Below are 22,915 nucleotides of genomic sequence, written 5' to 3' on the forward strand. Positions count from 1 at the left end.
TGATCTTAAGGCCTCTAAAATAAAATAAATAGGAAGTAACAAAATAAAGAAAAAAGCAGAAAAGTAACAGTAAAGCCGAGAGCTCTGAAGTATTAACTGGACCTGTTTTGACTCTTCTAACATTTAGCCAATTTGGAATAGAAATGGCCCTATGCTATATAAATTTGTTCACTCAAACATTGTAATTCTAGTAAGGATGACTGAAAAAAGTGAAGCATTTTTTTAAATGAGCAGAAATTTTTACTTATTCATTTCTTGTGTTTGAAGTACTCTTCAATGACATTCTTGGCTAGAGATTCTTTGCCATAGTCCTTAACCACTACCCAAGTGCAACCAACCACTTTCTGTGGCTTCCCCTTTCTATCAGTTTTACAGGGGTCTACCCATTCCCCTAGCTTCTTGTTGTCATCAACTTTAATTAGGTTGATCTGATGCTCAACACAAGTGCCTACACCAACTTGACATCCATAGGCTCATCACAACTGGATGCAACCACAAAGATGGGCGTGGCGTTTGTCTAAGGCTTTGGCAGCTTCGCGGATGCCACGAGCTAGGCATCATGGTGGGGATGATCTTCACCACCTCTTGTAGAGCAATACTGATGTTCACTACACCTCCTGCAGTAATGCCTTCCTCTGCCATGGTGGTGGATTACATGTGAGGCCAAATCTTGAAGGCACTGAGCCTCCACCTCCACGCAATTCAGTGGCAGCAGGGGGAGAGCAAAGTGAAGCATTCCTATTTCACTGCAAACATTACTAATTGCATTCACTAAAAAAATAAAGTTAAATACATTTAATAAATATATAAAATTCAATGATGTATACTCAAAATCTACATTAAAATACTTAAAACACAAACTCTTTAAAAACAAACAAACAAACCTCCAGGATGGCTCAGTGGGTAGAAAGGCTTGCTACACAAGCACAGCAACCTGAATTTGATCACTACATAAAAGTGGAAGGAGAAATTGACTCCACAAAGTTGTGCTCTAAACTCTACACATGCACTGTGGCATGTGTGCCCATACCCAAATACCACACTATGTTCGAGCACATGCATGGATGGATACACACAATAATAAAAAATTTAAATGTTATGTGTAACCAAATGTGATTAAAAATTAAGGTATGAAATCAAACTAAATTTCTGACACAGATATTATTTCTTCTTTTATACTAGGGCTTTTTAATGTAAGAATGTAATGGCTACTTTTACTGCACTCTGACAGAATACCTGACAAAGCAGCTCTAGGGAGGATTTATTTTGGCTCACGGTTTGAAGAGGCATAGTCCACTGTAGCAGGCACAAAACAGCTGGTCATACTACCTCCAAAGGAAGGTAACAAAGAATGGATGCATGCCAGCACTCGGCTAACTTCCTCCTTTTTCCCTTTTTACTTCCAGACCCCAACCCATTTAGAGTGAATCTTCTCTCCTCAGCTAAATTACATCTCTGTAAATACTTTCAAACACATACCTAGAGATCTCCTAAGTAATAAGATTAACCATCACAAAAAGTTATTTACAGCACAATTAAGCAACTGGGTCACAAAGAAAATGAGAATATTATGGGAAGCCATTTTAAATAAAAATAACTATATTAGGCTGAAGAGCAAGAAGCAAACCACATGTTTAAGAAGACCTGAGTTGACAATACTTCCAAAGATAATAAATTCATAAAAATAGTCTAAACTATTTAAAAGTCAATAAAGTACAAAAGAAGAAGAAACTGAGAACACTTAGGCAATCACCATATAAGAAGGAAGCACAACAAAGTGCAACTGTGATAGCATCAGTAAGTGCTCAGTGATTACTTAATGTGAGAAGAGGTGAGAGTTGTGTGGTTTACATTTGTCCTCTTAACTGTGGATTGTATTTTACTTCATTAGTCACACCAAACACTTCATATATAAATTAAAAGTCAAGTCAGTCACTTCAAATCAACTTGAAAAAATAAATATGGCTTGTTTTGTTCGTTTCACTTTAATTCTGTTATATTAAACAAGCAAATAAATAAGAGAAATACAAATAAAGAAAATATATTTGAAAAAATATTCTTAGTCTTGGTGTAAATATGAGATTAATTTGTGTGAAAGGCATAATTATTTAAACACATGCATAAAAATTGGTAATGACTTAGTCTTGTGACACATTCTGCACTGCATGTTTTACCATGTATAATCTCAAACACTGATGAATATCACTTTGCTAAATATACATTACTGTTTAGATTATAAAACGAACTTGATAGTTACCCAATGCAAGTGAAACCATACTATCCCATAGAGGCAAAAAGTAACACTACAATTGCTATTGACAGAGAGGCTGCAGAACAATGTGAGCAGTGTTAACTCAAAGAATGAAGCCTCTATACAGACCAGGCCATGAGACAATTAGCAGCCAAACCAGGTGCAAACCAAGCAAATTGGATCAAAAGTACCAAATGTAGTTCCAGAGTAGTATCCCCTTCGACAAGAAGTTTCAAGCCTTTTATTTCAAAGGTGTAATATATTTTTCATTGACAAAAGTAAAACTTTCCAAACTTACTGACCCTTAACTACAGGAACAAATACCCATGTAGACAGAGATCACAGTAAAGCACGAGATACTTAAAAAACAAATACAATCTCTTCTCCATCCCATAATTTAAAAGTCTGATTTAAATTTTTTGAGAAACCATCAGGCCTGATAAGATGGCTCAGCAGGTAAAAACATTTGTTGCACAAGCCTGGTGACCTGAGTTCAATCCTTAGCCCTATGTAAAGACAGAAGGAAAGAACTAATTCCACAACATTGTCTTCTGATCTCCACCTAGGCACCATGGCACACATGCCTGCATATACAGTAATAATAAAAAGGATTTTAGTTGTTTCTTTGTGAAGGGTAGACTAGACTGACTGCACATTCTAAAATTCATGTAAGAAACCAACTGTGGATTTAAGGTCAAAAACAAAACCTACAACCTTTAAAAAATATTTTCTTACTTTGGTACATCAATAAAAATATGCAGAGTCTTCAAATTCTTGGTCTCTTTTCCAATCATATAAACTAATAATAAGCAAGAAAGAAAGTGCCAACCAATTAAAAACCTAAGAAACTTCTAGCAGAATTCAGCCCCGAAAAGTGGGAATGTATTTATTCAAAAGGCTGACTTTCAAAATTATCTTTCCATTATTTTCACTGAAAAACCTAAAGAATAATCTTTTATATTTATTCACATAATTTAATGCTATTTTAAGTCTTCATTTATGACCTATTACTATAAAAGATGATAATCAGCAAAAACTAAATATGTATTCAAAAACTGAGATTTTCTTTCAAACGAGTCATTTTCTCTTGAAACTATTCTGGAGAGCTCTAAACAAATTTGAACAATGCTGCCACTGATCAAGAAGATACTTGTAAAATTCTACAATGAAAATGTCTTTAAAAATGCATTTGTAAGAGCTGGGTAGATGGCTCAGTGGGTAAAGTATTTACCATACAATCATGAAGAACTGCGTTCAGATCCTCAGCACCTAGTAAAACACCAGGCGCAGCAGCATTCATCTGTAATATAAGCACTGGAGAGACAGAGACAAGGAGAGCCCTGGGCCAGCTAGCTTTGACAAAATCAGTGGGCAGACTGGTAAGAGACTCTATCTCAAAAACAAGGTGGAAGAACAACTGAGGAAGATGCCAGATGTCTACCTCTGGCCTCCACATGTACACACAAACACAAACAGATCTGTGAAATTTCTGGTTCCTTCTCCAGTAAAGTACTTCAGGAAAATATAAAAACTTAACAAAGTACATGAAAAAAATGATGAAAGAACACAAGCACAAATACTTGAGGACTTGAGGCACTATAATACCTAAGAAAAGAACTGTGTAAGGGTGAGTTCCTCCATTCACCTGATACTTTTCTCTGAGGATATCCCATTAGACAATGATAATTTCCCTAAGACAATGAGGTTGAAATTGAAGTCTACCAAAATAATTTTTGTCTTCAAGGATAAAATCCTGTAAGAAAGTGAATTACAGTCAATCCAAATTTTTGTATATAATCTCTATTCCTATGACTACCAGTTTTGTAAACTGGTAGCCATGGAAGGGCTCCAGGAAAGTACCAGCTCCAAGGTTTAAAGGCTAGGTAGACCCACTCTAAGAGAAAACAACACAGTGACTTTTCAACAGAAACTATGCAAATCAAGTATTAATTAAGTGAAATGTATTGTTTTTATTATTGTGTGTATGGAGATGATGTGTGGGGAGATAGGTGTACGTGTGCCACGGCATGTGTATGGAGATCAGAAAATAACTTTGTGTAGTTGCTTCTTTCCTTCTACCTTTATGCAGGTTCCAAAGATTGAATACAGGTCCTTAGGCTTGCACAAGAAGCACTTTTATCCATCCTGCCAGCCCAATTAAGTAAAATCTCTAAATGTTAAAATATCCATCAAACTAAAATTACCCACCTAGGGAAAACAATGACAAATTGAAAGGAGATTCACATAAGTAGAGGCTAAAAAAGAATGCAGCCAACCTGCTCTAAGAGAAAATTTTAAGATGGAAAGAAAATGATTCTGACAGAACTTTGCAAATGAAAAAAACAAAGGAAAAGCCCTGGAAAGGGTTAATGAATGTGAAAGAAAATAAATACAAACAGAAGTAAAATAGATGATCAGAGGACTGAGAAGATGGCTCAATCCATAAAGCACTTGCCTCACAAGTATGAGGACCTGAGTTCAGATGCCCAGAACCCACACAAAAAGTCATACGTGGTGGTTCACATCTGCAACCCCAGCAAATGTAGGGTAAAAAGGGTCAGTGGAAGAAAACCCTGGCCCTGAGACCAGAGTCAAAGAAACACACCCTGCCTCTAACCAATTCGGGAATTGAAGTCCAACCAATCCCTGAGCACAAAAACCAACCAATCCCTGAGCACAAAAACCAACCAATCCCTGAGCACTAAATCCAACCCATCTCAGAGCTTGTCCCAAGCTCAGGAATTGAGAAGCTACCAATCCCCACCCTGCAAATCTCCACCTTGGAAAGTTTCACCCCTAAGAAATCCTATATAAGACCTGTACCTGTTCAGTTTGGGGCTGTCCTTTTTCCACCCTGGCAGAGGCAACCACTCTCCTGTAATCCTCCCTCCCAATAAATCTGTGAGCGAAGTTTGTGGTAACAACTTTCTTTCACTGGAGGGGAGCAGAGAAGAGTAACAACCTTTGCAGGAGCAGAGCAAAGCTGTAACAGCTCTATCCAGAGTGGAACAGTGAAGGAGCAGAGCAGAACTTTAACACTTTTTTGGCTGGGGAAACTTTCCCTTGCTAGAGCAAAGTGTTACACTCCAGGGAAGCTGAGCAGAGCTGTAACATTTCTCCCAAGCTGAGCAGAGAACAGAGCTGTGACAACCTCTCTGGGGAAATCCTCCCCTGCTGGAGCAGAGTTGTTATGACTGCATTAGGGAAACCTTTCCCAGAGCAAGGACTCTAACACTTTGCTGGGGAAACTGTCCCCAACCAGAACAGAGCTGTAACACTTGGGATACCTTTCCTTTCAGAGCTGTAGGTAATCCTTGGCTTCCAACTGCCACGGTACCTTTCCCTTCCAAACTGTAGGTGTTCCTTGGCTTCCAACTACCAGGACACATTTCCCTTCAGAGCTGTAACACTTGCAGGTAATCCTTGGCTTCTGATTGTCAGGATACCTTACCCTTCCGAGCTGTAGGTATTCCTTGGCTTCCAACTGCCAGGATACCTTTCCCTTCAGAGTTGTAGGTAATCCTTGGCCTCCAACTACCAGGATAGCTTTCCCTTTAGAACTATAATACTTACAGCAATGGCAAGATGTGAGGCAGAGAAAGGTGAGTCCCTGAAAGCTTAAGTACTGATTATATAACAGAGCTCTAGGTACCAAAGAACCAATACCAGAGGTTGTCCTCTGATCCCCATATGTATGTCATATACAGGTAAGTAAGAAAGCAAATAATTAATTAAGAGCAACATAAAACATAAGGGAAATATAATTTAATCACTGATTGTTATATATTGTTGACAGTATAAAAGCATAAAATTAATGTAGACTCTAAAGCCAAACTGCATGTTTTACACCCTTAAGGCAGATGCATCCAACCTTTTGACAGTGTAACATAGCATTGTCATCTACAAACGTGTTGGGCCATATTCATTAGACATCCTGAATGACAAGTATAGGATACAGGCTGCAGGTTGGACATACTTGTTCTAGAGTAACCACCAAGGGAAAAATAAAGCACAAAAGAAGAATGTAAGAACCAAAGGATAGAGAGCTATTCCACAAAAAGACATCTTTTGGACATAACATGGCCACTGCACTCATGATGTACTGCAGCTGTGGTTACATGCATGAGACTGGTCCTGTCAATATTTCATCATGGATAGGGGAGGGGCTCATTGGGCCCTACCCTCTTCTGAAGTAACTACTGGCAGTCAATGGTTACTGGAGGAGGGGTATCACTTTCTTCAGTAGTGTTAACTACCCACTGATAAGCTGCTCCAGTAAATAACCTTCCATTCATGTTTGTGCAAAATAGGTAACTCAGTAGATTGATACCTCTTTCTCTCTCTCTCTCTCTCTCTCACTCTCTTTCTCTTTCTCTCTCTCTCACTCTCTCTTTCTCTCTCTCTCACTCTCTCTTTCTCTTTCTTTCTCTCTCTCTCTCTCTCTCTCTCTCTCTCTCTCTCTCTCACACACACACACACACACACACACACACACACACACACACACACACACGGATGGACAGACTGACAGACAAGAATTAAAGTAGGAGGAGTCTTGTTGGGAAGAAGAGTTTCATCAAAAGGAGAGGAGATAAAAGAGGAAAGGAATTGAAAGTGACCTAAAATTCATTATATAGATGTATAAAACTGCCATAGAATAAAAAATTAAAAATAAAAGAAAGAAATCTCAAAACTTCTACCACAGCAAAAGAAAGACAATCACCAAATGAGATACATTTCATCCTCAGTCCCAATACTCATGTCTACAATTTCCTATGCCTTTTGAGGATATGCTGCATAGATGAGATTAGTACTCAGCTATTTCTATTAGTACCTAGGGTCTCAGCTATCTCAAGTATGGTGATTCCACTCTTTCAATCCCTTCCCAACTTTCCATATCCTGTGGATATATTTTTAAAACCTGTATTTCATTTTTGTAGTGCTTTCAAGAGATAAAAGTAGATGTAGTTACTCAATATGCCACTATAAGCAGGTGTGCTGGTGCATGCCTTTAGTCCCAGCACTCAGGAGGCAGAGGCAGGCGGATCTCTGAATTTGAGGCCAGTCTGATCTACAGTTCCAGGACAGCCAGGACTATACGGAGAAAAACAAAAACAAAAACCTCCACTATAATCTAAAAGTTTCCAAACATTCTTTTCAACACAGTAGCAAATTTGTATCCTTATGAAGGAAGTTTTTAACTTGCTCAGAGAATTCCAAATACTTTTTGATAAAATCTCAATGTTATTTTAAAAATAGTAATGTGATATACCAAGGTCCCTAATAAACATGACAATATTCATCTGAGTGGTATAAACTAAAATCTGTTTTTACATTGCCTGTTAACTTATGGCCACAAATAGCAAAATGAATTAAAGATCTGATGTAAAATCCATACGTTCTTTTCTGAGTTTTGATAGTAACATTCAAGGAACTATAACGGAACATTTTTTTAGAAATGCCAACTATGGCATACCTGAAAATAAACTGAGATTTTTCAAATAATAGCAAAAGGATATTAGTTTATTTAGTCACCTAAAATTTCCATGAAAACAAATTGCATTCATTTCTTTTCTTCTTGCTGTGACAAAACCTGACAAAAGCAATTGAAGGAAAGAATGGTTTATTAGGATCACAATTTTAAAAGGAATGCAATCTATCATAGTGGGAAAGACATGATAACAGGAGCATGAAGAACGCTGGCTGGTCATAAAGAAAAAACAATGCTGCTATTTAGCTCACTTCCTCCTTTTTATTCAGTGGAGAATCCTAGCCCACAGAATGGTGCACTCACATTCAGGGTGAGTCTTCCTTCCTAACTGCTCTCAAAGCAGCCTCATAAACATGCCCAGAATCATTTCAAGTACCTATTTTAATTATCTTACAGAAGGAAAACTTGAAGACTAGCAAGATTATGTTCATTGCCCTAAAATCATCCACAATAAAGCTATATACAGAACTCTGGTTTCTCAAGATCCACTTCACTATCACCTCCACAAAGTCAAAGGTGTATACAAATGAAAATACAAGACAAAAGAACTTCTAAACACAAAGGATGTCTATCAGGTTGAGTGGCCAGGAACCATTCATCAACTCCCATGAAAGACATGAGAGATTATCAATGTCACTTTGAAGCTCTAATAAATTTGATTTCAAGTATACACACAAAACTATAACACAAATTAAAACCGTCCTCTGCCCACCAGAGCCTATCCTCAAGCTTCAGGAAAAAGTAAACACGAGCCTATATAAAATTTCAAACCCTGGGGCTTCTTTTTATAATAGTCCATAGTCTATTACTAACTTAAATTTACATCAATATTTATAATGCTTAGATCTCTCTGGATAAAAGAACTCTTTACCACTGGCTTACTTAAGGAATCATTTGTTCAATACTACTTTAGAAAAGACTATTAAATTTGTGTGAAATTTTATCTATGATATAGTTCAGAAAAAAAGATTTATTCTCTCCAGCTTGACAGTAGAAAGATTCTTACAGAACAGCCAGCGTCAATTTTAAGACTATAGGCAAGAAAAGAACACACAACTAAGTCCAAAAATACTAAGAGAAGTAGAAGGCAAAGTGTTAAGTAGAAACTGGAATCAAATGAAAAATCTATAGCAGAAGTACATGAAAGAACCAAAGTCAAAATAGGTTATAAATCATGAATCAGTCTAAAAAGACAATAGGCCTGGGATCTATGTACTATTCCAGATTGGGGGGGGGGGGGATCCCTCTCTTCCCAGAATATCTTATAGTGTAGATCACAGGGAGACATCTTTTAATCTCTCTGTCTCTCTGTCTCTCTCTCTCTGTCTCTCTCTTTCTTTTTCTCTCTCTCTCTCTCTCTCTCTCTCTCTCTCTCTCTCTCTCTCTCTCTCTCTCTCACACACACACACACACACACCACAAAGAGTGAGTGTGTGAGTGAATGTGAGTTTTCCACGAGTGCTATACGACATATGTGGAGGTCAGAGGATAACCTGTGAAAACTGGGTCTCTCCTTCCACTATATGGGTTCTAGGAATCAAACTGAGGTCATCAGGCCTGATGGCAAGTGCCATGTCACTGGCCCTGGGGAGTCATCTTGAGAAGGTCTTGTCTGAGATTTTTAGTCAGGAGTCAGAGGTCTCTGTATATTCCTATCTCTAGAACCCATAGCAAATATCAATTTACTGAATAAGTGAACAGGTGTCTTGCCTTACAAGTTAGTTTGCCTACAGGAAAAAATCTGAAGAAATAAAAAAAAAAACACTGAGGGGTCTATATAGAAGTAAATATGTCTGATTTGCATAAGGGAACAAAGGTTGCTTTCACTTTCAGACTATGAACTAGGGAAACCATCTGTGGGAGCTGGGTAGTAAGGCAAGAAGTGATCAAATGTGACTGAATGTAGGAGCTAAATCTATAAACACCAGAGTCTGTGAAGCAGTAGTGTGCAACAAGTTGCCATTATACTACCCTTCCCATTTTCACTGTGCAAAATGGTTACCCTATAGCATCACCCTATCTGTCTCCAGTGGGCATCACAAAAGATGTCAGAAACAGATAGGCTTGTCGCGTCAGACTATGCTGCATGAGTGTGAAGAAAAACAATACTAGGGTAAATTGCTGGGGGGAAAGGGGTAGTGCCTCTCCTCCTATTTGCAAAATAACTGAGAAATGTCATAAATGGCTCTAGTAACAAATCATTACAATGTGATCATTAAACTTCACTGTCAGTCAATTTGACTGAATTTAAAATCACCATGGACCTATTGGTATGTCTATGAAAATATCTACAAAAAGAGGTGAAGAATGAAGATACACCCTAAATGTTGGTAGCACCATTCCACATAATGGGGTCTTGGACTGAATAAAAAGAAGAAAGCCAGTAGATCATTGATCTCTGTGCTTCCTGACTGCAAATGCAATTTGAGCAGGTACTTCACGGCCCTGTCATGATTTCCCTCCATGATGGATTGTACTCTCAAACTGTGAGCCAAAATAAACCCTTCCTCCTTAGATTAGTTTATCAAGTATTTTATCACAGCAACAAGAAAAGTAACTAATGCACAAGTTTCAGTGCTAAGCACTGAGGAAAGGAAGCCACCATAGCCTAAGTTCTCACAAAGGACACACAGCCAGAGAGGTCACTAGAAGATCATGTGTTCAGCACAGGTTGAGAAAACCATTGTTTCCTATATAACTAACCTCCTTGGCACACAGAAGACGTTTACTTTATTTCATATAATTTTATTTTTACTAAGTTTTGTTAGACCTATTTAGCTTGAATACATATACACATAGATGAGCATTTTTCTTATTTTTCTTTTCTCCTTTAAAATTTTTTACTTTTTTCTTTTTCCCTTATTCTTCAAACAGATCCTTCTCTTGCCATCTTCCTTCTCATTTACCTTTTTTTTCACTAGCTTTTAAAATACTTCATCTTTATTACTATTTAGTTCGTTGTTTATTTTGCCCTTTCTTTGCTATTCTTATTGGTATTGTAAAGGTCTTATTTTAAATTAATTATTACTCTATTTTCATATCTTGTTTATTCTTATGATGTAGTTGTCACTGTTTATTTTCTTCTGAATAGTGCTAGGGATGAAACCCAAATGCCTTGAATGTGTTAGGTAGGGACGTTGCCACTACATCACACTCTGAGTTCAACTGAGAAAATTCATCTAAATCCAGGCAAGTTTCATCACATAGATCTTATCACATACTTTCATACAGAGACACAAAGAGAAAGAAATTTGACTTGGATTTTCTACAAGAGTAGTAAGTGCTCTTAAGTATAGACCCATCTCTTCAGCCCCCTATTATTTTTTTTTTCTTGTACTATTCTGGGTTCTTGTTTTTGTAAGACCTTAATAACGCATTTAGTGAGTGTCTTGTTTTTTGTTAATGTGGGCACTTTAATAACTATAAAGTTCCCTCTTAGAACTTTCTCTACTGAATTCCATACATCTTGGTGTGTTGCATTTAATTTACTTCTATAATTTTTCTTTTTTAATTATTTTTTCAAAAACTATATTTTGATCAGAACATTAAATAACTAAGTATGATAGAAAAAAAGAAAATTACCCTCTATTTTTCTTTTATTGTTTTTATCAAGAAGGAATGTTGACTTACACTTCTAAGAAAATTTAAAATGAGTACTGCACTGGAGATAATTTTCCAACAAAGTATACTACTAAACTTGTATGTTTCCAGGGACTAGAGAAATGGCTCTGTAATAAAGGGCACTTGTTGCTATTGTAGAAAGTCTGTTTTAGTTTCCAGTACCTACATGGTGGTCCACAATTATCAACAACTCCAGTTTCAGGAGATTCAATGCCTTCTTCTGACCTTTGAGGATACCAGGGGCACAGGCAGGCAAGACATTTATATACATACACTTTTTAAACATCTAATTTAAGCCTGGTGGTAGTGGCAGCACATACTTCTAATCCCAGCACTTGAGAGGAAGAGGCAGGCAGATCTTTGTGAGTTCAAGGCCAGCCTGGTCTACAGAGTGAGTTCCAGGACAGCCAGGGCTACACAGAGAATCTCTGTCTCAAAAAAACAAACAAAAAAAATCTAATTAAAATTTTTTTCTTAGTAAACTTGTGTGTTTCCAAAGTCATGTTACATTTACAAACCCTCATAATAACAGCCCAACTGGATCAGTGTCACTTCCACATACCCACAACACAACATGTGTATGATACACCTGTGTTCGTTCATGTGTGTGCAAATCTTCATGCAGGTGCACTGGTTCAAGTGGTTGTATGTACTGTATGAGTATGTATATGGAGGCCAGAGCTAATATAGGGTGTTGATTCAATCACTCACCACTTTTTCTTCTTTTATTTGTATGTGGGTGGATATACGCACGTGAATGCAGATGCCCACAGAGGCCAGAGGTGTTGGATTCCCCTGAAGCTGGAGTTACAGGTGGTTGTGAGCCTAATGTAGGTGCTAGAACTAGAACTTAAGTCCTCTGTAAGCTCAGTGAATGTTCTTAACCACTGAGCCATATCTCCAGCCCCCACCACCTTATTTTTTGAGACAGAGTCCCTCATTAAGCCTGGAGCTCAGATATTCAGTTAGACTGGCTGGCCACTGAGTGATCTGTTTGTCTGTGCCCCCAATGCTAGGGTTACAGACATGGTGCTGTACCCAGCTTTACATGCTGGGGATCCAAACTCATATCTTCATGTGTGAGCAGTAGGTACTTTAACATTTGAGCTATCTTCCTAGTATCCTTATTTTTTTTTTGTTAATGCTTTGATTCTGTATTATTTCTAGTTTGATTTTATTTCAGGGTTTTAGAATATATTTTCAGAATGTAAAAATGTCATAGTAAAAATGACCACATATATAAGAGAAAAGGACAGTAGTTGAATCAAACTTCACTGGAGCATCATAGTGGTTTGAATGTAACTGGCCCCCATAATCTCATAGGGAATGGCACTATTAGGAGGTGTGGCTTTGTTGGAGTAGGTATGGCCTTGTTGGAGGAAGCATGTCACTGTGGGAGTAGGCTTTGAAGTTTCCTATGCTTAGGATACCACCCAGTGTCTCAGCTGACTTCCTGTTGCCTGTAAGATATAAGATTCTTAGCTACTCCTACACCACCAGGTCTGCCTGCATGCCACTGTGTTCCCCACCATGATGATAATGAACTGAACCTCTCAAACTATAAGCAAGCCCCCTCAATTAAATGTTTTCCTTTTAAGAGTTACCGTGGTCATGGTGTCTCTTCACAGCAATAGAAACCCTAACTAAGACAAGCATATATTTGGTCTTATTATAGCTGAAAATATCTAGTATATGTGACAGAAAAACAAAAAAGAACCAATTACAATTCACTCAAATGCAGATAAGTACAAGTAGATTTGTAAGAAATTAAAAATAACCATTTGACATTATAAGTAAAATTAGTATTCTGATGGCCAGAAATGTCTGTTACTACATTAAAGCCAAAAACTTACACTTTTAGGGAAGATTTTATAACAGTATTTAATATGGTTAATAATGGCATCACAAAGATTGCTAAAAAAAAATCTATTAGCATAACTAATACTTCCATAACTAATCATTATTTATGTGTTTCATAGGCCCACACTTACCTTCACATTTTTCAAGAATTTGCACTGTTTCTCCTATTTCTAAGACCAGTCCTTGAGGGACAGATCCTCGAAAGCTGCATATCACTAGAAAAGCAAAGATAAACATATCAGTTAGTATCTTTAACATACTTATGGTCAGAGTCACTGAATTAAGCAACTGAATGTTCAATATAAACTCTCCATTATTCAACAATTCCTGTTTTAATGTGTAACAGTCAATATTGTAAAAGGTAGTATCATTAAGTGAGAAAGTTACATACATTGTGGCAAATTTATTCCTGAGTGGTGGCATATGCTACTATATAAAAACATTTCATGTATAGAAACTCTTCCTGTCCCCTAGCATGACCTAGGTTCACAATACCCTTTCTGAGCAAATGTGTTAGTAGTAATCCTGGTTAACAGACTGGCCAACTTGCAGACCAAGAATTCAGGCCCAGTAACAGAACAGAATCTATGGATAAAAAATCAAGATCTGCTATGACAGGTTAGCTGCTGAACACTATTTTTTTTTTTTTTTTTTTTTTGGTTTTTCAAGACAGGGTTTCTCTGTGTAGCTTTGCGCTTTTCCTGGAACTCGCTTTGGAGACCAGGCTGGCCTCGAACTCACAGAGATCCGCCTGGCTCTGCCTCCCGAGTGCTGGGATTAAAGGCATGCGCCACCACCGCCCAGCTGCTGAACACTATTATAAACTACAAGCTGGCCCAACTTCCATACCAGCCCTCATGAACCTTTTTATGCTAGGCTAGCCTCCAAAGACCTAAGGGATGATCCCAGCACTAAGCCAGCCTCCAAGAAATATGGCTGAAGACGAGTTTCAGGCTCCAAGTCCACAACTGAGAACTAAGGCATCAGACCAACCCCTAAGAAAAGAATCCACCACCCACAAGTTAACCAAAGCACAAGACCAGGTCATCTAAGAACTCCACCATCAAGGCCACCTATATAACCTGCCAAATGACCCACCCAAACTCTCTAGACAGAGAGACTGATAGTGTTTGCCAGGACACAGCAAACATGTAAGACTAAAGAAAGAAATACTTATTTCTTCATATTCAGGCCAAAGCCAAAACGATCACAAATAATCAGGAAAACATAAAACTGCCACCAAAGGAACAAAACAAAGCACCACTGCCTGACTAAATACACAGAACTAGATATGTGACACAACTTATAATTTCAGCACTCAGAAGGTAGAGGTGTGATGAGCCAGACATAGACGAAGATATTCTAAAGAGACACACCTATGTCCCTCACTCTATGAGACTACTCAAACAATAGACCTCAAGAAACTGGAATTCTCCAGGAATCTCATGCTGGGAAAAGAGAAAGGGTAAAGCCTGGCCCAGCCAAATTTTTCTTCCAGAAAATAGAAGACAATGATGGGTGGTTGTTATTCTTGTTGGTGGGAGAATTTGGAAACGGACTCAGAAGGAAACTCAAGGACCATGTTGGAGTTTGAGAAAGGGGAAACAAACTGGCTTGATGGTCTAGAGGTATGATTCTTGGTTTGAGTCTGAGAGAAAAGGGAAACGTAGCAGACAAGCTAAACAGGTTGGCAGCTGTTGGGGGAAAAGAGAAAACCAGTGTAGTGTACACACACACACACACACACACACACACACACACACACAAAGATACTGAACTTAGGGTCTCTGATTGTTGGACTATTAAACTCAATATTTTCATTTGTAGACAGAATAGTCTTATGATATAGACAGATATATTATACTATGTAAATCGGATAGATACAATGAAGAAAAATGCTACTGGAGATTGTGTTCACCTTTTGGTTTTATATATGCATATTTACTGCTACCAGCAGCATTTAACAGTTTCAACATCAATTTGAGAGCTTTGTTTTCTTCTCTTTGCTTTTTTTTTTTTTTTTTTGGTTTTTCGAGACAGGGTTTCTCTGTGTAGCTTTGCGCCTTTCCTGGAACTCACTTGGTAGCCCAGGCTGGCCTCGAACTCACAGAGATCCGCCTGGCTCTGCCTCCCGAGTGCTGGGATTAAAGGCGTGCACCACCACCGCCCGGCTCTCTTTGCTTTTTGATAAAAGAATACCATTCTTGTGATACAAGGCATTAGAGCAGCAGCCCTCCCCATCTTTGCCTGAGCAATTCCTCTATTTTTCCCTTTGTTCAAATAGTTACATTTTCTTGGTATATGAAACCTATTGAAAAAATGGTATTGCAATAGACTTATTTTACATATTTAAAATTTCAATGCTGTATCTTCTCCCTTCTGTTATGGTTCTGTGCTTACAGAGTTAGATGAGCTATATGTAAACTCTTTCTAAAAACAAATTAATATTGTTTAATGATAAAACACTTCTAAAATTGCACGCCTTTAATCCCAGCACTCGGGAGGCAGAGCCAGGCGGATCTCTGTGAGTTCGAGGCCAGCCTGGGCTACCAAGTGAGTTCCAGGAAAAGGCGCAAAGCTACACAGAGAAACCCTGTCTCGAAAAACCAAAAAAAAAAAAAAAATTAACATTTCTTTATCTTCTAAATTAACCTGTGTCCTTTAATTTTAAAATCTACAGTTTTAACTTAAATTCATCTGTTATCCATTGTAAACAGAACCATGGATACTTCTCAGAAACAGCTGAGGTCTACCCCCTCCTTCCTTTTTTGCCTAATCTATTTTATATAAATGTCCAAATGACTAGAATTGAATGCACTCTCCAGTTCAAGTTTATACAGCTAGGTAAGAAGTATCTTATAGGAAAAGCAAAGCAAAAGCTTTCTTACAAAATCCGATTTCTGTAAGACTGTCTCTGTAGTTCATACTATCAACTTTTCAATCACTCTACCCTAAGACTCAACAACATTTTAGTATTTTCACCTGTTATTTGGTTTGGAAATGTTGCTGTACTTGTGTATCTTGAATTATCATCTCAGTGCAGGTATGATTTAGGAGATTTCAGTAGAAATTATAAGGTGACAATTCAACCAATTTGCAAGTTTTCGTTTTTTCAAACTACTTTAAAAAATATCACTCAATTACAAACTTCATCTGGTTACTGTTACAGGAAAAAAACCATAGTAACCTTTTTTTAACATTTTGATATTTGTAAAAGTCTTAAAAATAATCATGAGTTTAAAAATTAGATGTAATTCAAGATTTCAAGATTCAAAATATAAGTAACAGATGCCCAAAGTACATTTAAAAATTCACTTTTCTTTTCTAGTCATCCACTAACCATGTTATCAACAGTTGAGAATCCTAAGGATGTTGAGAAAGTTGACTGTTCAGTTTCTTGGCTCAGAAAATACAGATGGTTATTTTAAAACTGTCTGTTAGAAACCTGAGAAAAAATATAAGGCAGTCTGTGCACCTAAATAGTTACATGCCATCTTATGACATTTTAAAACTTAAGTATGAATACTGTTCTGCTAATAACAATTTGTTTAACTTAAAAGACAAGATTTTGTTGATTTTTTTTGTTTTTCATTTTTTATGCTTCAGACTTGGGCTACTTACAAAATTACCTTAGCAAAGCTGAAATCCATTTAAGTATCTGTTTTTGTTAAAGTCCTTAAAGAACTGCTTATAAGCAACTATCTTAAAATGATATCCTGTGCATCTATATGACTTTCAGAAGCATATTAGCTACACACCTGAATTTTATATATTATTTTAAAAGTTTACAAAATCAAAGACATATAAAGTTAATGCACTCAAAGTAACTGTTATTGCTCAGCCCAGGGCCTTCTATGGCTGACAATATCAGCAGCTGCAACCCGAGCCAGTCTGAGGAAGGGGTACAGCAGGCCAGAGCATAGCCCTGCTTTCCCTTGGCCCTGGGTCAGGCTAAAGAGCTTGAGTGAACCTCACCTGGGCACACAGAAATGCAAGGCAGTCCTTTGCCAGTACCCTGGATGAGAACAAGGGACAACTCATGGGGACTATGAATTATGGAAAGCTAACAAGGAAATTTCTCCATCCATGCAACTGTACCTAACTCAACTCCTTTAAAAGAATAAATGGCCGGGCAGCGGTGACACACACCTTTAATCCCAGCACTCAGGAGGTAGAGGCAGGTGAATCTCTGTGAGTTCGAGGCCAGCCTGGTCTACAGAGCAAGATCCAGGACAGGCACCAAAACTACACTGAGAAACCCTGTCTCGGAAAAAAAAAAAAAAAAAGAATAACTGATACAAATGATGAGATCTTTTCATGCTGCACTGGACTTGCTAATATTTTTCTTTAGTTCCCTTAGATGCTAACCAACTGGAACCTGCTTAAAATGGATAATGATGAGCCTTTGGAGATCCTATCTATTTAATGTAAAAAGGTTTCATTATGGGGGCTGGAGAGATGGCTCAGTGGTTAAGAGTACTGGCTGCTCTTCTAAAAGACCCAGGTATGAGTCTCAGCACCCACATGGTAGCTCATAACCATCTGTAACTCCATTTCCACGGGATCCAACACCCTCTTCCGGTCCTCAAGGGCACTGCATGCATGTGGTGCATGGACAGACATGCAGGCAAAACATCCATATACATAAAATAATTTTTTAACTTTTTTTTTTTTTTTTGGCTTTTTTCGAGACAGGGTTTCTCTGTGTAGCTTTGCGCCTTTCCTGGAACTCACTTTGGAGACCAGGCTGGCCTCGAACTCACAGAGATCCGCCTGGCTCTGCCTCCCGAGTGCTGGGATTAAAGGCGTGCGCCGCCGCCGCCGCCGCCGCCGCCGCCGCCGCCGCCGCCGCCGCCGCCGCCGCCGCCGCCGCCGCCGCCGCCGCCGCCGCCGCCGCCGCCGCCGCCGCCGCCGCCGCCGCCGCCGCCGCCGCCGCCGCCGCCGCCACCACCACCACCACCCGGCAATTTTTTAACTTTTTTAAAGTTTCATTACATATGGTATAATGTTGACTTCTTTTTTTTTTTTTTTTTTTTTTTTTTTTTGGTTTTTTCGAGACAGGGTTTCTCTGTGTAGCTTTGCGCCTTTTCCTGGAACTCACTTGGTAGCCCAGGCTGGCCTGGAACTCACAGAGATCCGCCTGGCTCTGCCTCCCAGAGTGCTGGGATTAAAGGCGTGCGCCACCACCGCCCGGCCTAATGTTGACTTCTTAATGTCTTACAGACAAAGGCATCTGGGGAGGAAATCTGTCATCCGAACAATGATGCTATCTGAAACCCGTGTGTGTGTGTGTGTGTGTGTGTGTGTGTGTGTGTGTGTGTGTGTGTGTGTGTGTATGTACGTACATATATATGTATATATATTTGCCCTGGCAAAATAATTAAATCTTGTTGTACATACATGTACACAACCTGCCTTTAATAACTAACACTGTTTCATAAATTTTTGTAAGAGTAATAAAAAAAACTACTGTTTCATAAATTTTTGTAAGAGTAATAAAAAAAACTTCTTTGTAATTTTTCTATGTATAAAAATGTAATGCTCAATATGTAATACACAATACACACATACATGCAGTAGCCCTTCCCCTCTCACAGATATCAACAGGCACCTTACTAAGACACTGTGAATTTCTAGCTAACAGATTTCCAGGTACCAGGGTATCTCACCTGAGGACGTGAGTTTACATCAAAGTGAGTATCAGTGGCCACAAGTCCTGCTCCTCATCCCCCTTTCCTACCTCTTGCCTGAGAATCAGGGAGCATGGCTACAGGCTTGTGCAATGAAACAACCCCCATCCTCAGAAAGGTGTAAGAAGAGACTCCCACTTCTGCCACATTGCCCCTGATTTCCTTTCTTCAGAGCTGCTGCCATGCTGCCTCTCTCTATTGTTGGGACCTAAATTTTCCTCAAAGCCCCTGCCAAACTGTTACCTGTCTGTGTGACCATAGCATTAATAACTTTTCTAATAAATTCCTTACCCCCAACAATCAGTGTCAATGTCCCTCTTGAACTCAATGGTGTTGCCACCGGCTATTTCACATGTGTATTACATACCCCTTCTGTGATATAAAACTTAAGGAAACACTTTACAGAGATGGTAACTTCTGATCTCCCCCAGGATTTACGTCTGTGCATTCCTAATTTTATCATGACTATTCTCCTCAGCAAAGGCAATTAGACAGGCCTTAAGACTGGAAACTCCAAGCAGTGCCTTTTAATAATTAAAAGATATTGAACATAGATAAATCTATAAACAAGTACTTAATTTTAAAATCAGATTTATTCTTGTTGGTTGTGTTATCATAAAGCTTTATAACTACTGAATGCTAATTCTGAAAAAGTACTTGATCTTGATAGTTGTGTTTTATAAAGCTTTAGACTGTTAACATGCTGCAGAAGTACTGCTTCTGACAAAGAAACTGAACACTATTTTTGAGATACCACTGCATTCTTTATCCACAGGACAAACAGAATGGACTTAAGGTTTGCCTGACATTAAGAACCCTTTCTTCTACACCTGCTTTTAATTGTCTGTAAAGGGTTCACTAGCACTAACTCCTTAACATCTGTCACTTATTTCCTCCAATGTAGGACCAAATCACACCGACCTTGACAAACTTTGTTCTATCCACATGAGACAGAAGAGAACAAACTACCAAGTAGTTCACACTTTCAGAGACAAGCCAGGGAGTTATCAGAACTGAAATGAAGTCACACTGGCATAGTAACACTTTCCTTTAATCCCAGCACTTGTGAAGCCAAGACCCTCAAAGAGATTTACAACTTGTCACACCATCTTACAGAAGAGAAACTGATGGGTCAATGGTGGGTGGGACCACTCCTTGACAGGACTTTGCTCAGACAGCCTAAAGCCCTGACCCTCTCCTAACACCTACACTTCATGTCAAGGCTCAGAAGATGGGTCACTGGAGTTTTTGTCCCTCTTCTTCTTTTTTTCTGCTTTTCATTATTAATTGGGCTATTCTAATTGGTATACTGAAAACAGGAGGCTGAACCTGGCTTGTTGGGCAAACTGTGACCCTAAGTCTGATAACAGAGGCAGAAAGATAGTTGAGTTCAAGCTAGTCTGGGGAACAGAGCAAAACCTTATCAAAAAAGAAAATCAAAAGAAACTGAGAACTTTCACTTATTCAAAAAAAAATGTGTATTTACTCAAACAGACTGTGTACACAGGAGCAGAAAACAAATGCAATAATCCAGCAAAAAAAAAAAAAAAAGAAAGAAACTGAGACCTACAAACTGCCTTACTGATCCAAAATAATCATTACAGATTCATACCTGTAATTCCAGCATGAGGAAGATGAAACACTAAGAGTTAAGACTATCATAGGCTACAGAGTGATGTCCTGTCTCAAACAAACAAAAAGGGTCTCACCATGTAGCCCTGGCTTTCACTATGTAAACCAGGCACTCTGGCCTCAAACTCATAGCAATCTACCTGCCTCTGCTGGGATAGGCACTTCCCTCCTACAGCAGATGGGAAAAAATACGGAGACTCACACACAGCTGGACATTATACAGAGAATGAGAGACTTTGGAACACACCAGCCCTAAATGGAATGTCTCCATCAAATCCCTCCCCCTCAGGGTTCAAGGAACCCTGCAGAAGAGACAGAAAAGAGTGTAAGAGTCAGAGGAGATGGAGGACACCAAGGAAACAAGGCCCTCTAAATCAATAAGACCCACGCACATATGAATCCACACAGCTCTGTGAACCAGCATGCACAGGGCCTGCACAGGTCTGCACCAGATGGGGTCCTAGAGCCAAAAAATGTGGACACATGCCCCCATCCCTAACCCAGAAGCTATCTCCAATTGATAATCATTTGCAAATTCTCCAAGGGAGTCTTACCGGGGAAACAAATTATTCTTGGGGTGGGCTACATGCCCAGTAGTAGATGGTCAACAGAAAGCGAATTTAACTGCATCTGTGGGGGTTCCTTGTCTCATAATGTCATTTCAGGGCTTTTTCTTTTTTTTTTTTTTTTTTTTTTTTAGTTTTATCTTATTTTTATTTTATTTTTTGGGTTTTTTTTTCTTTACTCATCTCTCATACAATACACCCCAAATGCAGCCTCCCCTTCCTCCCTTCCTCCCAGTCTCCCCGCCTACCTCCCCTCTCCCCCATATGCACTGCTCCTCTGTTTCTCTTCAGAAAAGTGCAGGCCTCCCAGTGATATCAACCAAACATGGCATAACAAGATGCAATATGACTAGGCACAAAGGGCAATGGTGACTCACGACTGTAATCCCAGCACTCGGGAGGCAGAGCCAGGCGGATCTCTGTGAGTTTGAGGCCAGTCTGGTCTACAGAGTGAGATCCAGAACAGGCACCAAACTACACAGAGAAACCCTGTCTCAAAAAAACAAAACAAAAAAGACTAGGCATAAACCCATAAACCCTCATATCAAGACTGGATGAGGTAACCTAGTAGGAAGAATTATTTCTTTTTTTTCCTCTCCTTTTACCCTACAGGTTCTTTGTGTATATACAACTTCCAGTTTAGTGTTTCTATGGGATTCATGAGTGTGCATACAAGTGGGTTTCTGTGTCTTTATCTGTTTCTTGTGCCTTTGGGGGCTCTTTTACTTCTGCTTACATTGTCCTATTCCAATGTGTTAGTTTTTGTTTTATCATAGCATATAGTATCATATCATATAATATTCTATTAAATATAAATAAATAAAGGCACCACCATGCCTGGCCACAAAAAAGCATCTTAAAAAAGCAAGTAAGCTGAGGACACAGACAACAAAATGACATTAGGAAAAGAGTTAAATGGACAAGAGGAACAATTCAACAAATATAAACCACTAAGAAAATTAATCTCCCTGAAGAAAACAATGACTAAGCTGAAAAACTTAACAACTTCAACCCTACATTCATCTAATGAAAAAAAAAAAGGAAACCAATATGTATCTTTATAGAAATTTCAAAAGGAGGGAAAGGGGTTGCTTTTTTAAAGAATGAATGAAAACTGGGTGTGATATGGTTTGTGCCTAATATTCTAGCACTTGAAAGGTAAAGACAGGAGGATTGCAAGTTTGAAGTCAACTGGAGATAGACAGCAAGCTCTAGCAAGTCTTAGGTACATGATGAGATCCTATCTCAAAAAAAAACCCGAAGACTTAAATTGACAGAGTTAGAGTTGGCAGAATGCTTTCCCTGCATGCTTCAAGTTCCTGGGTTTGATGGCCGTAACAAACAAGCAAAGATCAGCCATAGCCATGAAACACCTTTGACTAAAAAGTAAACAGCTCTTAACTAAGACACATTGTAATCAAATTTTAAAATATCAAACACAGAATTTTGAAAGCACCAAAAGCAATTTATCACATTTCAGAGTTCTTCCATAAGACCATGAGTGCATTTCTCAGCAAAAACCTTCCAAGCAGGAGACAGTGGAATGGTACATTCAAACTAATGAAAGAAAAGAAAAAACTGCTACAAAGAACAGATTACTCAGCAAAGCTGTCTTTCAGAAAAATAAAAGATAAAAGTTTCTCTTCCCAAACAAAACTGCTGAAACATTTCATTACCACTGGACTTACCTCATAAGGAATATTGAAAGGAGATCTTCAAAGTGAAAAACACTCACTCTAAAGGTGAGAGGATATGGTCAAATTGAGAATAATAAAATGTATCACTCTAGTATAAAAGTTAAAAG

At 38.6% G+C, this 22,915-nt stretch overlaps 1 protein-coding gene and 1 pseudogene across 13 annotated transcripts in view; both read right to left on the reverse strand.

Moving 5' to 3' along the window:
- The window catches only part of Dock3 (dedicator of cytokinesis 3), a 377,571-nt gene that overhangs the window by 319,691 nt on the left and 34,965 nt on the right, over positions 1–22,915 (reverse strand). For all 13 annotated transcript variants that reach the window (XM_052719644.1, XM_052719626.1, XM_052719604.1 and 10 more), the window contains exon 2: positions 13,355–13,438. In XM_052719644.1, the coding sequence (XP_052575604.1) occupies positions 13,355–13,438 (84 nt within the window). The remainder of the gene's footprint in view (positions 1–13,354; positions 13,439–22,915) is intronic.
- On the reverse strand, positions 156–692 carry LOC128098502 (40S ribosomal protein S12-like; annotated as a pseudogene).

Source organism: Peromyscus californicus, unplaced genomic scaffold (assembly GCF_007827085.1).
Source record: "Peromyscus californicus insignis strain IS unplaced genomic scaffold, ASM782708v3 Scaffold_11__1_contigs__length_118956290, whole genome shotgun sequence".
Lineage (NCBI taxonomy): Eukaryota > Metazoa > Chordata > Mammalia > Rodentia > Cricetidae > Peromyscus > Peromyscus californicus.